Source organism: Choristoneura fumiferana, chromosome 10, assembly GCF_025370935.1.
Source record: "Choristoneura fumiferana chromosome 10, NRCan_CFum_1, whole genome shotgun sequence".
In the NCBI taxonomy this organism is placed as follows: Eukaryota; Metazoa; Arthropoda; class Insecta; order Lepidoptera; family Tortricidae; genus Choristoneura; species Choristoneura fumiferana.
The window spans coordinates 15,878,985-15,894,519 of record NC_133481.1 but is presented as its reverse complement, the minus strand read 5'-3'; the positions used below and the strand labels follow the sequence as shown (position 1 = coordinate 15,894,519).

The 15,535-nt window shown below is 35.6% G+C and overlaps 1 protein-coding gene across 1 annotated transcript in view; it reads left to right on the top strand.

Annotated features, from left to right (window-relative positions):
- Positions 1–15,535, top strand: part of LOC141432182 (nose resistant to fluoxetine protein 6-like) — a 19,271-nt gene extending 3,736 nt beyond the window's left edge. Inside the window, exons 5-13 of the mRNA XM_074093664.1 lie at positions 6,565–6,764; positions 8,687–8,801; positions 9,765–9,982; positions 11,195–11,385; positions 11,584–11,725; positions 12,453–12,639; positions 13,162–13,304; positions 14,031–14,139; positions 14,896–15,535. Of these exons, the coding sequence (XP_073949765.1) occupies positions 6,565–6,764; positions 8,687–8,801; positions 9,765–9,982; positions 11,195–11,385; positions 11,584–11,725; positions 12,453–12,639; positions 13,162–13,304; positions 14,031–14,139; positions 14,896–15,026 (1,436 nt within the window). The 3' untranslated portion in view covers positions 15,027–15,535. The remainder of the gene's footprint in view (positions 1–6,564; positions 6,765–8,686; positions 8,802–9,764; positions 9,983–11,194; positions 11,386–11,583; positions 11,726–12,452; positions 12,640–13,161; positions 13,305–14,030; positions 14,140–14,895) is intronic.

The following is a 15,535-nucleotide window of genomic DNA, read 5'->3' as shown; positions in this document are numbered from 1 at the left end:
TGATTTTTTAAATATCATGCTCTCAGATCCTTAATCATAGTGAAATGAAAGGAAATAAACATCTTGAATCGAGTTTAGCTCGACATGTTTCGAACTAATTCGTAGTTCTTCTTTAGAACACACGCCACGGTGGCTGCTTTGCCTGCCTCGTTAGAGGAAAGTTTATAAATTAGCCCGAAACATGTCGAGCTAAACTCGATTAAATACCTGTGTTATCCGCTAATTTCACTGTTAATGTTCTCACTGTTTGTAGTTTAATGTCCAAAAATCCTCATGATCATTGTTGCATCATCATTATATTTATTTACAGGGTAGCGGAAGACGTGCTATGGCTGGCCAGTCTTTTAGGCTGGCTGTATGTATCCTAAAGCATGTACTACAAAGCAAGCTATTAACTCCCTTTACGTCAACACAACTGCTGTGGGGTTAGAGTTCACCGATGACTTCTGTGACTTAAAAACGATAACCTTTCGTACCTGGTGATTATGTTGCTATGTAAGTAATTATTCGGTTAAAAAATATCTAGGATATTTTATCTGAAAATCCCTGTCCTTAACAGCAATAATAAATGAAAAAAACTAATTCATGCTACTTCTTTGCAAAGCATCCATAAAATATTTTAAGTAAGGTACACACTTACTTTCAATATGACTAAAAAAATTACGTGAAACGAATACAATATTTTATTTATCATTTGAAAGTTCGAAAAACGAAAAAAAAGCTGACTAATTTTATGATTCAAATCCGGTTTTGTTCCAAGTGTCTTGATTTTAGAGAAGTTCGATATTTCGTCGATCACGAGACGACTGACCCGAAACACAAATCAAACTCAAACCTGAATTTAAATCATTAAATAGTAATGGCCGCGATAATCTAAAAGCTGGCTAATTCGAGTGATATTAAAATTTTGTTTGTACTGTAGAAAGCTAATGATACAGTCAGATCAAGAAATATGACAGTTATTATGACGTGTTCAAACATACTTTGCTAATTAAAAGCCTGACGTGTTTCTCTGCCAAAGTGAATACTTCATAACTCTATAAAGAAGTCCCTAGCGCCTATCGATTATTGAATAATAGGTAGACGTTTTCACTGTTCTTTGGTCAGGCTTTGTAATGAACGATATAAGAACAAACGAAGGATGGACAATATTACTATTTCTTTTACGTGGTTTATCGGCAAATGCAAGAAGCATGTTTACTTTCGAAAATATTTTGCTGATAGCGTGATTCTTTTGAACTTTGGACTATACAAGCAATTTGATATCGGCAGATGACTATCTCAAATCCGTACTTATTAGAAATAAAGTAATTAGTGACGTCGATTTGGCATCAAATTACTCAATAGAAAATAATGTTGATTATATATAGTCACTTTATTTATTTATTTATTTTCTATCCCCGTCCATCACCATCGAAACCTTTTTATTTTCCTCTCATTGTAAGAGGAGGCCTGTGCCCAGCAGCGAACTATATAGGCTGTGATTATGATTATGATGATGATGATGATGACATTCTTTATTCCTAATTTTCTCTAAATTATACCGAATTCATAAAATGTTACAGCTTTACCTACTAAAATAGGTATTCTTTATGACATTTTTTGTGCAAAAACATGTATTTTATATTACTTAACTACTTATGTAGTGAATATTATTGTACTTAAATATGAAGCCCCGTGTGGTGTCGGGTTAGAATTACACCTCTCCATTTCTTCCGTGGATGTCGTAAGAGGCAAGGATATACTCGTAGGTTAAGGTATACCGTAGGCGACAGGCTAGCAAACTGTCACTATTGTACCGTTTTTTTGCCAAAATTAAAACCTAAAATTGCTAAATGTGACTCCGAAGCGGTAACGTTTCATATACTCTGCCTGCTCCATTAGGGAATACAGGCGTGATGTTTGTGTGTATGTGTTAAATTATGAAGTAAAACAGTTTTTATTTATATTTATTTTTCAGGGCTATTTTCGGATTTATAATCCTCATCACTCTTCTATGCACGAGCTACGATTTATACTATTCTCTCATACTTAAAGGAGGTAAGGTTAAAAGATATTTAATTTAAAACAATTTTTGCCAACAATTCATCTGAATAGATACCAGTTAGCCGAGCAGTAAAAGAACTTGACTCTAAAACTTGACGTCGATCCCGATCGCGACATTTTTTTTGTGGAAAAATACAGATATTTGTCCTGGAAAATTAGGTATTAAATATCCATATCTAAGTATGCAACAATCTACTTGCATTATTAACCTGTGATATATATTTATTTAAAACAACAAAATTGTGCCTCATTGGTTTAGTTAGGAGAATCTGTGTATATTGTAAAGATACCAAGTACTTAGGTCGCATGATGATGTGAAGTTGATTTCAAAATTAATTGGTGAAAAAAAACAAGTTTATTACTTTTATTAAAATCTGTATTGCGTAGGTAGATACTGTCAAGTAAAAGTTTATTCGATTAAAGAGCTCTACTTACAATGGAAAATAACTACTTACGTTATCTTTTTTTTTTACTAATTACTCATTTCTGTAAAAATACGCAATTCAACCATGAATGTGATGTCGGAATAGTGATATTTTTTACGAATGGAATTACTTTATCAACCAAATGAACACGATAATATCTTGCAATTTGTTTTCTTGTCAGACTTTCAAGACTTTAAATTGATTACAATTAGATCTGTTTAAAAATAGATTATATAAATTAATAAGTGATTGGAATGCACCAAAAAAAACCTATAGTTTTATTTTATTTTTAGAAAGAATAGGATATTTTCATCAATTATATAGGTTATTTTCATCGATTTTTAATTTGGATGAGTATTTAATTTTTTATATTTTTTTTACGAAATACGCTGGACGACGTCACAGTGAGCCACGATCCATTGCCTAGAAAAATTAAGGTCATACAAAATATAATCTGTGTCATTACTGATTTGTCTTGTCACTGCTCACTGACAACTGTTTAAAGCCTCATGTGATTAAAGTTCTGTCTTTGTCACTTTGCTATTATAAGCAGGACAGCAACATTTCAAACTGTCAATTTGCTTTAGAGTGTAGACTTGCTTTATCACGGGCCTTTGTCACGGGTCACTGCAGGGGTCAAATGTAGGTCATTTCTTAAATTTTGTTTATATAACTCAGTTTATCATATTTTTTGGAATCTGATTTCTGAAAACGCTTCACAAAGCCTATTTCTCCAAATGGTTTTCGATTTATTATACGTTGTTGAAAATTGAGAAATCCCAATTACTGTGTTGTAAAATATTATGATCATACATAAGCATTGAAAACGCAAACTATCTCTTGCTCTTTTTCAAAAATGTTCATAGCCATGTTGTATTTCATTTAAAATGCAGGAGTATTTTTTTTATTTATCACAGCTAATGCAATATTAGGTACCATCTTTTAACGTTTTTGATTACCAAAGTCGGAAAAGATAAGATAAGCTTATTTTGATACTATATTTTTCGTTAAAATAGCACGCGAGACGGTCAATACCTTTAAGAGATTAAAAGATAGTATGCATGCACGTTTGCATTATTCGTCATTTAGCAAACACAATACAATTTATAATATTAAAAGAATAATTTGATTGTTTTTTTAATAAAAAAATACTTTTTAGAGTTTTGTGCCCAACGCGCATTGAACCGTGATGGACAACATTTACACCAGAACGACCCAAACCAAGGGGTCAAGACCTCTCTCACGAAGATAATTTTAAACGTTTTCAAGGGAGGCTCTGATGCTTTTATTTTCCGCAAATATTCATCTCCTATAACCGCCACTGGTAACGGTTAAATTATTTTCCAACTTAATTGGCATCGGCATTGGCATTGGTCTCAAAAAAAAAAAATTATATTTTGAAGGATTTTGGTTTTAGTTGGGTTTTAAAATTTCTAATCCTTTTTATAGGTTACCGGAATTATAGCTAACCATAGTTGCCATGGCGTTAAAAATTGCGTTTATCTTTGCCCGTCACAATTATTTAAAAAAAACGTAGTGTCTTCTGTCACCTGGCAGTGTTATGATTAGGGGCGGTTTAGTTACATAACGTTTATTTACGATGAAATTCAAACAAAGGTCATGAATACGTTATTTTGCAAATATACACACGATCATTAAGTATTTTTTAACTAAAATTTTATAAAACGATTTAATAAACCTATTCCTCGAAATGGTTTTGGAATTAGACCACATTGTACGACTGTTTGTTTCTGAATAAATAAAATAAAATAAATAAATAAAAATTGTAAATAAAGTGATCAATGCCAGGTCAAGACCTGGCCAAGGCGCTTCGCCAGCTGCTGCTGCGGCTCTTCGCTTCGCTCGCTCGGCTTGTGCGTTGTAGTCGTAATCGTAATCATTACATGCAAACATACTCTAGACTATGTGTGGAGAGTGAGACAGCCGGTGAAATTACTGGCACGTGAGGTATCCCATCTTAGACCTCTAGGTTGGCAACGCGTCTGCAATACCCCTGGTGTTGCAGATATTTATGGGCGGTGGTGGTCTCTTACCATCAGGAGACCCACTTGCTCGTTTGCCATCCAGTCGAATAAAAAAAAACTATAAAAAATCGATTGAAAAAAATTTTCATGTTGATACTCCGTGCACAGGAATTGTAGGAATTTAAAGAACAGGGCTCATAATTGAGTGTGGAAAACAAGCGATTTGTTACTACAATCACTGCTTAATCAGGTTTAAGATAAAATGTCACCATTTCTATATTCTAGGAATTATGATTAATGGCGTCACAACTATTTTCTTGTCTTTTCGCTGTGATTTATATTGTTTTCTTTTATCTAATCTTAATTTTAATTTCTATCGTGATTAGATATGGTAACAAGAAGCAAGGTTAAACATAATAATTATGGACCAAACCATTGTTAGTCTTTTTCGAAGCAGGCATTATTTTTAGAGGTCCATAGGTATTATTGAACTAAAATCATTGCATCGCTGCGGCCGTGCGGTCTCGCGTAGGCTGAACGCGAGAACGTATTTAGGTATAACTTTCATTTACCGTGATTTTGTTTCAAACTACCCTTACTTGATCTTGATTTTGTACCAACAGTACAATGACAATGACAAATATTTGGAAATAGATAGCATTTAATGTCATAAATGACTGGTTGTAGTTTGTAGTTATAATAATGGTACTTCTTGAGATGACTTTTATTTTACGGAAACTTAATGTATGCCAATTGATTTTCAATGCGATGACATTTATTTATAATACCGCAGTTGCTCTAATTAATACTTTAATTATCTTGTCTACTAAAAAGCTGTGGCTCTGATTTGCTCAGCGTGCTATGAAGAGAACTATGCTCGAGGTTTCTCTACGGGATCAAATCAGAAATGACAAGAAACGCAAAAGAAAGAGGGTCACCGCTGTAGCCAAGAGAATTAACACATTGAAATGGCAATGGGGGGCATATAATAGGTCATATAGCACGGAGAAGTGACCGTTGGGGCCAATAATTTACCGAATGGAGACCGCGGATCGGCAAGCGAAGCGTAGGACGTTCACCAACGAGATGGACGGATGATCTGATTAAAACCGCGAGTGCACGGTGGATGCAGGCCGCTTCCAACCGAAGCAACCGGAGATCTACGGGGAAGGCCTATGTCCAACTGTGGACGTCCTACAGCTGATTTAATAACGATGTGGCCCTTGACTCCTTTTACAAAGACTTCGTTTATCGCGAATCGGGGGAACTGTGTCGTTTTGTGGAATAAGAACCATTTGCTGCTCTGAGTCTTGACCTGGATCCTGTGTCTAAATCTAAATCAGTTCAGGGGTTTTTAGAGTACAGGTGACAGACGGAGTTACTTTCACATTTATAATTAGTACATCTATATAGATAAAATTATCTGTAAGTATGCACGTGACAGCTGACAGGGATTAGGTTATCGATTTAATCCCAAATTGATACATAATTCCGGCAGATGGCAAAGTGATGTCATTGAATATCAAAATCACAACACGTTTACAAATATGACTGCATTATTTGAGACTATTTAACATCTTATCCAATCATGACTAATGTAATTTGCGATATAATCGCGACTACAATATTTATTGCTGATATTGTCTCGACATTTAGACCACATAAATCGTGACCACAGCTGCTGCATTGTACAATTTAACAATAAACGTAGTAGTCATAATTAAGTCCCGAGTTATCGAGTGAGAATCACGAAAGTTCAAAGCATTACCTTAACCAATCATTCATTATATCAGCCGTAAGACGTCCGCTGTTGGATATAGGCCTCCCTAATAGACCTCCAGTTGCTTCGGTTGGAAGCCAATTCAATCATTACGGGATTTAAATTTCAATTCAAGAAAGTAAATAGTTACAACAAAAGCTTGATATTATTAAATGACTTTTATCAGCAGTTTAATATAAATATCTTGTTTTTGTCTTTTCAGTCTTTCGCTCTCTCTTTAATTTTGCTCTCTTTCTCTTTATCTCTTTTGTTTACCAGCACGTTTAAGGATTTACAAACTAAACCAAATGACGATAAAAAAAAAACACAACAAATTTCCTTTTTCTAGACCCAAAGAAAGCCAGTGCTCTTGGAAAGTCATTCTCCCTCTACACGAACACCCGCCGCCTTCTTACCTTCAATTCGGCTCCCGGTGCATTGGAATGCTTAGACGGCATCAGAGCTCTGGCTATGATGTGGGTTATAGTCGGCCACACTTATTCCACGCAATTACAAGCACCCTTCTACAACCGCTCTGACTTCTTCTCGGTAAGTATTGAAAAAAAAAAATCATACTCATTCATATTTTATATTGATTTATTCGCTGCATTCGTGGCATTTACAAGACGTTCTTAATTCTAGCCAGTACAAACTGGACCCTACAAGGCCGTAGACTCTGGCCAGCGAAAGCTGTTCACGCATTTTTTACGAAACTTTAATCTGGTACCATTTTTGAGACTGTTAAAATTGACATATTGTCATTCTAGCCCGGCTTAGATAATTTTGATACTTCTGCTATAAGAAATAAATAAATATTTTTTTGTTTAATTAAACCATCCTCAAAATGCAAATGTTATAGGATTATGTTAGAATTTAAATGTTTGTAGATATAATATTCAATGTCATTCTGGTCAAAATGGTCCAATAATTATTGAGGAGTCTGGAGTGTACAGTCAGCATCAAAAGTAGCGAGTCACTTTTTTACTCTGTCGCATTGACACACATTGACATTTGCATGGCGTTAGTACGTGGCTGTAAAACGACAAAGTATGAAAGTGTATAACAGCTACTAGTTTTGATGCTCACTGTACGTAGATGGGCACTGACAAAGGTCATAAAATTTACCAAGGGACTCCGAAAGTGCATCATCAACTCCCACACCACTACAACATAAATTTTGATGCAGCCTGAAGAGTCCCGAGTATAATTTAATATCTGGAAAATTTAAATAATTATCTAAGTATCAACGTCGTTTATTAGTCAGTGTACAGCAAGTGTTGTCATTTTTTTTATTTGCCGCGGTTTTTCGTGGACAGCTTTCGCTGGCCAGAGTCTAGTAACATTCATATGTTTTTAAATATCAATGTAAATCTCCTTGCGATAACCTTCGGAATTTTGTTAAAAATTCATACGAGTAAAGCCATCGCGTAGGCGTTTGGTAGTTATTTCTGAAACGTTATTGTCTATTCTTCTGCTGCATTAAACTGGCATTCAATTGCGACTTTACATCGCTTTTAAATCGCAGCGCTCGCTCAGACAACGCCGTCAATCGATCGAAGACAAAGTTAACACGTGATTTTGAAATCCGAGGTTACTTCAACGTCTGCAACGTTCTAGAACAGCGCCCTCTATTCTTATTTCAAGTTACTAAATTAACCCACATGAGCACACATTATCGAGATATTGCATTGAGTATCCTATGTGTCAATACACATCTTTTTCTATCTGTATGCCAAATTTTATATAAATCCGTTCAAATACTGTAGTTATTACAAACGTTTAAGTATTCACAAACAAGATAAGTGTTGACAGACTTTCACATTTTATAATATTAAGTATAAGTCATAATAGTGCCAGCGGTACACCCCGAAACTCAGCAAAAAGCTGCACATGGTGTTAAAAGCATGAAAATCGGAACGATTGATCTTTAGGGCATCTGAATCATTTAGACCCGTAGCACGAAAAAAAAGAGGAGTTATGACGTCATCTTTTTTTTTGTATGGGAAAAATAAAATTTTTGTTCTGAAACCTATCGTGTGTGGTATCTAATGAAAGGGCCCACTAAGCTGACTCTAAATATATATCACATCATTATATTTCAGTCACTTGTTTTAAATTCAAATAGAAAATCATTTTCAAAACATACCAAGCTTGGGCTCCTCCAGATATGATACGGTTGAACCATTATTTGTAAAATATAACTTAAATGATGTGAAAGATTGTTATTGGTTTGCTTTATTATTGGTTCAATGCCTGCTTCCCTTTTTCGCTCGGCGGCCGGCGGCGCACTCGGGCGCTAAATGTAAATTATTTTCAAAATTGCTTTCTTCGGGTTGGATATGAGGCTTTACATATCATTTTAGGTATATTTTACAAATAACGATTCAACCGTACCATATCTGGAGTAGCCACTATGACGCCTTCCAGCTGATGTTGATTATTTTAAGTAAAAATAATCATTTTAATTACAGTGGATGGTCTCTTTTCCTTCGCTCTGGATCTTGGCTGCACCAATAACTGTAGACACTTTCTTCTTGCTAAGTGGACTGTTAATTGTTTATACTTCAGTGGGAAAGATGAGTCAAAGTAAGTATTTTAAATTCGAACATATTTTGTAACAGAAATGGGCTTGGGGTTTCTCTACGGGACCGAATCAGAATGGAGGAGATACGTAGAAGAACAAGGGTCACCGACATAGCCAAGCGAATCAGCTCGTTGAAGTGGCCATGGGCGGGCCATATAGCACGGAGAACGGATGGCCGTTGGGGCCGAAAGGTTCTCGAGTGGAGGCCGCGGATCGGCAAGCGCAGCGTAGGACGTCCACCAACAAGATGGACGGATGACCTGGTTAAAGCTGCAGGTTCACGGTGGATGCAGGCCGCTGCCAACCGAAGCAACTGGAGGTCTGTGGGGGAGGCCTATGTCCAACAGTGGACTTTCTACGGCTGAGATGATGATGATGATGATGATTGTAACAGAAATGGTTTTTTGTGACATTTAATTTTTATTTTTATTAATTTTCGCCTGCCATAGAAACAGAGTATAGGAATATCTAGTTATGACAAAAACAGCATAATATTATAAAAAATATCGATACTCTGTATTTAATCTACGCAAGGCAAAGTACAATAGTGCTATGTGGTGCTATGTACTTTGCCCTGCGTAGATTAAATACAGAGTATCGATATTTTTTTGCCGAAGGAAAGCCGCAAGCATGCTCATGCTTGCGGCTTTCCTTCACTGCACTGCTCAGTCCCTGGGCAAAAAAAAAGTTAGCCCTGATATCGCCAGAGACACCGACTAAAGTTATCCGATACCTCGTCAACAAATTTTGATAAAACATTTTTTATGCAGAAATTCCTATTCACGCACGCAAATTATTATGGATTCAAGCACGTGTAGTAAAAAATATGTGATTATTGCCTATATACTTAATCATTTTTTATCCGTCGCAAGTTTGGGACTAGATAAATTAGTCTCAATTTTATTGTCCTTGTAGTTTTTGTGTCCTTGTATTGTAACATTTTGATATATTTAATTATTTTTCAGTGGGGTTGATCCGAAACGTTCACCTATATTACCTACATCGCCTTCTGCGTATGTTCCCGGTTCTTGCTGCTGGTGTTCTCCTACAAGCTACATTATTTAACCATCTGTCTGATGGCCCACAGTGGGGCGATATCGTGGCCCATAAAGTGCACAAATGCAGACGTTTCTGGTGGCCCACTTTGTTGCACATTCAAAATTATGTCACCCCTAGAAACCAGGTAAGAGATTCTCTTCTTGATTCCTAATTTATCAGCAGTGGAAAATACTAAGCGATTAATGGCATTGCAAGCAAAGTATGACCACTACGTCAAAGTAGTCATTCCTAAATAAAGTCACAAATTTAAATTCATATCAGAGATGGCTAATGAAATGGTATTTCCGATGGTTTTGCGGTAATTAGGTACCAAATTTTCTAATTGAGTATTAATAGCGGTCCCGTTGAAGATGCAGATAATATGTACTTAACCAAATTTTGTTTTCTGTGATAATTATTTTCAAAAATTACTAAATACAAATTCACTGGGGATTCGCGCAGTCATCGTTCATCTACTATTACTTTATTTCGTTTTCTAGATTTTGTTTACCGTACAATGACAAAATCTACTAGGTAGACATTGGCAAAATAAAATTTGTTCTCCATATATATTAAAAAAAAAACAATAAAAGAAATTCACTATGACCGTACTGGTGATTTAGTCTATGAACTAAGTTATGATTGTCAAATACCTACACAACAAAATTGTGAAAATTGTCATAAGTTCAAAGACTTACAGGGAATCCTCCACAGGTATTGACTTCGCTACAAATTTTTTTTACAAAAACTATTGTTGCTCGTATAATAAAACTCATTTGATGACGAGATTGGGCTGAGTTTATCACGTTGGTCGGCGTCCTTACTCGGTATGGGTACTGGCAGAATACCAGCGCTGCGGCTTACCGCAGCACAATGCTGAGCCAGCGCCTGTTCTTCAGTGCATCACATGGCTTCACATTTATGTGTCTGATCTGTTTAATTGTTATTTAATTTGTTTTTATTTAATTGTTAGTTTTATTACTCTTTAGCTACTAAGCCATGTCTTTGTTTTGAAGAATAAAGATTATATCTATCTATCTATCTATAATAGAGATTCTTTAAAACTAGAATTCTGCTCCCTAATAGATTGGAAAAAAGTATGTAGGATGACAGTGTAATTTATTAAACAGTGAGGTAACGTGACGCCTCACCAATTGAATTCAAATTTAGCTGGTTATTTCAAACTTAATTTGTAACTCCTTAATGTTGGTGTATAGTATACTTAGAGTATGTAAGTAGCTGTCATTCATCGTTACCTAGGTTTAACGCTTTTTTAACCCTGGATGACGCTTGCAACGTGCTTTTAGAACACTATTTAAATATAGAAATAGTTTAACAAAAGATTTAATGATTTCAGTGCATTGCACCAACATGGTATCTAGCAGTGGACGTCCAGCTTCATATCCTCTCACCCCTAATTCTATTCTGGGTGCTTGGTAAAAAAAGATCAGCTTGGATTGCTTTGACGCTCGCCATGTTGATTTCACTGACAGCATCAACGGTTTATAATTATTTGATGGAGTTCCAACCTGCACCCGTTATTCCATCGTAAGAGCACCTTATTTACCTTTAAAGCTAATAAAAGCGCCATCTCTTAGAATGTATCACAACAAACTGCAAGATTTAGTAACTTACTTATTGCTTCGTTTTAGTTTTGGTATGCGCTCACCAGATGGTGCTTTATTAAATCTTTCGTAAACTCCGTTTTCATTTGTTTCAAGTAATCAGTTGACTTTGTTTTTGCAGGCGACCAGACCCCGAGGACCAGTCTACTTATATGCAATATTATTATGTAAATACGCTGACAAGATGCACACCTTTCTTTGTCGGTATGCTGTATGGTTACCTTCTTAATATTTACAAAGGGAAGCAAATCAACATGCCAAAGGTAATACAAACATTACATTCATGAATAAAACATTAAATAAAAAAAATAAAAAAACCCGACTGCCTTAAAAACTAAAAGGAAAAAAATAAGTCTAATAGTGGCCTGGAACTCTGTCAAGTAGCTAATTTAAAGTTCAACAGTCGGGGCCCCTTACCAAGAATGTTAGAGCTGGTTACGATTTGAATGGGTTCCGACTGTTGAACTTTTATTTATTTATTTATTTATCACTTTTTTAAGGTAGGTACTTCACAGAGTTTTAGACCAGTAGACTTATTTTCGTCTTTTTAGTTTTAAGGCAGTCGAGATTTTTGATTTTTTTTATTTTTTTATTTCATACTCTTTTGATATTTCTGTGAAAATGGTACATTATATAAATCGACATACCTACATACCTACCCACATAAATACATCCTTACATACATCCATACATACATAGTATGCTCGAAAAACATAACCCTCCATCGGAAAGTCGGGTAAAAATGCAGAAATATTATTACTAGTAACAATAGTTACTAGTTATTAGGTACCTAGTGGATTCCTACTCATAACCATGACCGCTATAAAATAGTTGTAACGTAGAGGCACTTTTTAGGAATTATTAGTAGGTATTCGCGACCCGTACTTGCCCGGTAGACATTAGTAATGAATAAGAATCGTGAAAGTTTAAAACATTATATTATAATTATTACTACTATTAATTCATACTAAAAGTTTTCCTGTGTTTCAGTACTTTGTTGCTCTTGGCTGGATCTGCGCCATCGTAGTTTCTGCGGGTATCATCTATTCCGCGTACCCTATTCTTCAAACTGATTGGTACAGTCCATTCCTTGATGGAGTCATAAACTCCTTCTCAAGACCTGGATGGGCTGCTTGCCTTGGTTGGATGATTTTTGCTTGCACGCACGGTTACGGAGGTAAGCTATTATAATGTAGCCAGACACTACTCGTATTGTAATAGAAATCACTTTTCGAATCCCTCCACTAAACCCTGTTTGTTGAGAATCATGACCGTGGCTTATTCCATCAATGGTATTTTTTAGTTTTTTTTTATTCGACTGGATGGCAAGCGAGCAAGTGGGTCTCCTGATGGTAAGAGATCACAACCACCCATAGACACCTGCAACACCAGGCGGATTGCAGATGCGTTGCCAACCTAGAGGCCTAAGATGGGATACCTCAAGTGCCAGTGATTTCACCGGCTGTCTTACTCTCGACTTTACTAAAAAGATCGAGTCAAAGATATATAAATTATTTATTAATGCCTTTTTACTGTCGTAATTTGGCGGTAAAGAAAACTCTGAAGAATTAATTGATGCTACTTAAAAATCTGATATTTTTTTCTGTTAATAAGAAGGATTATTCCTATTGATATAAAAAGTTACAAGCGTTTCTAATTTTTTAATCCAGTCCCCATTGTTGATGCATTTTGTTTTCAGGTCCAATCAACTGGTTCCTATCGTTGCGTATGTGGAAATACCCAGCTCGGATCTCTTTCGCCATGTACATTTTCCACTACCCACTAATGCACGTCGTGAATGCCACTAGTGTTGGTCCTACCTACTTCTCTGTCTCGGCATATGTAAGTATCGCTACTGTCAAATTTTACATCGTTTCCAGTACCTACACCGGCCAACCCACTTCTCTTTTCATTTTGCTATTACGTCAACCTTACAACATAAAGCTCGTTTAATGCCTTTATGATTGCCTTTCAAATACTTCCTTTGCCCCCCTTCTGTTTTGATCACAAAGTCTTTGTTAAGTTTCTGTCATCATCATCATCCCAGCCTATATACGTCCCACTGCTGGGCACAGGCCTCCTCTCAGAATGAGAGGGCATGGGCCGTAGTTCCCTACCGGGCCCAGTGCGGGTTGGGAATTTCACACTGTACACACCATTGAATTGCTTCGCAGCTTTGTGTGAGTTTCCTCACGATATTTTCCTTCACCATAAAGCTCGTGATAAATTTCAAATGTAATTTCGCACATGGATTTCGAAAAACTCAGAGGTGCGCGCTGGGGTTTGAGGTCATAAGGTCAAACCACTCGGCTTCTTCCTTCTGTTTATCTAGTTCCTGTAATTTATCAAAATTACAGAAACAGTCTATTAATACGGATTTCTATAATGCCGTCTGTGCGTTTATTATTTTCCATATCTATCACATAAAAACATTAACAGAGGTAAGTGATACAGGACATTATTTATATTGTCTCTTTTGGCAACTGTCATAAGAGGTTAATTGTTTATTCAGCAATAGTTGAATATATACGAAGATCGATTTTCAAAAACTGAGCCATTACTTTTTAGTTTTTCAGATTTTTGGCTCATATGTCCACGGCGCTGCTTGTCGGGTTTGTGGTTACCGTGTTTATCGACTCGCCTTTCTCTACGCTAATAAAACTCGTTATGGGAGGAGGTAAGTTTAAATATATTTATTCTTTCATTGCTTCATCATTATCAATTACTGTTCATTTTCTAAACAAGAATGCTGTGATTTATCTTTACGAGTATAATTATCGCCCGTCGATAAAGACCAGCTGGACATAGGCTTTTTCCATGGAACCCAAATTTACCGGTCCCGCGTCGCCCGTGTCCTTCGAAATTCTGCGACGTTTACCAGATCATCAGTCCACCTTCTAGTTAGAAGGGCTCTCTGCTGAATAACCAGAGTAGGCTATCTACTACTAATTAGGAACCAAAATAATGTTAATATTGCAAAACTGATTTTGTAAGACATCACCTAACTTTTAGCTACTACTCGTAGTAGGCCTTAGTTGTGTAGTCACTCAAGTTATGTTACAAGCAACAATTGTTTTTTCACACCTCTCGATCAGAAAAGTAACTTTTCCTCCCTGACGAGAGGGAGCAAAGTGCAACTTTTCTGTTCAAGGCTTTTTTAAGTGTTTTAATGCCATTTTTTAAAGTTGATAATTGGGAAGCCACGCAATTTCTATGCTGGTTGTTCTTTAATAATATATAAAAAATATTTTTTTCAAGTTTGTTAAATTATTTTCATCTTGGGCGTTAACACTTGAATCCCTCCATACAATACATTCTGGATTTAATGTACGCCCTCGCCGTAAATACACCATTTTGTTCTTTTGTGACACAAATAACTATTGTTACTGTTAGCAAATCTTTTTCAGTGATAAATTGATAAATTTATTTACAGGACCGAAGAGAACAAGACCCGAAAAACTGGTTGCTCATGAAGGAACCAATGGATTGAACAATCAAGCGGGAGTAGTGAACGCTGCATTTGTACCAGAATTCGACAGGCAAATTAGCAAAACGAAGCTCTAGATGAATAGTTCGCATAAGAATAAACTATCATAAAAAATAGATAAGTGTTTGTAACAAAATATTGACATATTTTAATGATATTGCGATTCTAAGATTTTATCAAACTATAATATAACCATATAACCAAACACACGGCCGGAGTAATTTATTGGATATAAAATAAATTAATAATATTAATTATTTCAAAAACTATAGGAGAATTCAAAATGTTATTGACATTGACGAATTATTCTAAAAGTAACATTGTTATTGTTAAATATTTATTTAACCGAACTTGTACATCTTATTTCTGACTGTCATAAACCACCACCAGCTAAATAGTTAAAATATTTCACAGTTTACTGTCGCGTTGACGAGGAGCGACCTTGGGATGGTTATAAAAATGTTTTAAAAGCTAAGGTTTTTTTAAAAAGGTGTATTTTAAAATTAATATTTTGATTATGATTAACTAACCTAGTATTATAAGTCAACCATGCTACTAAAAAATATATGGATTTAATTGTCTGAAA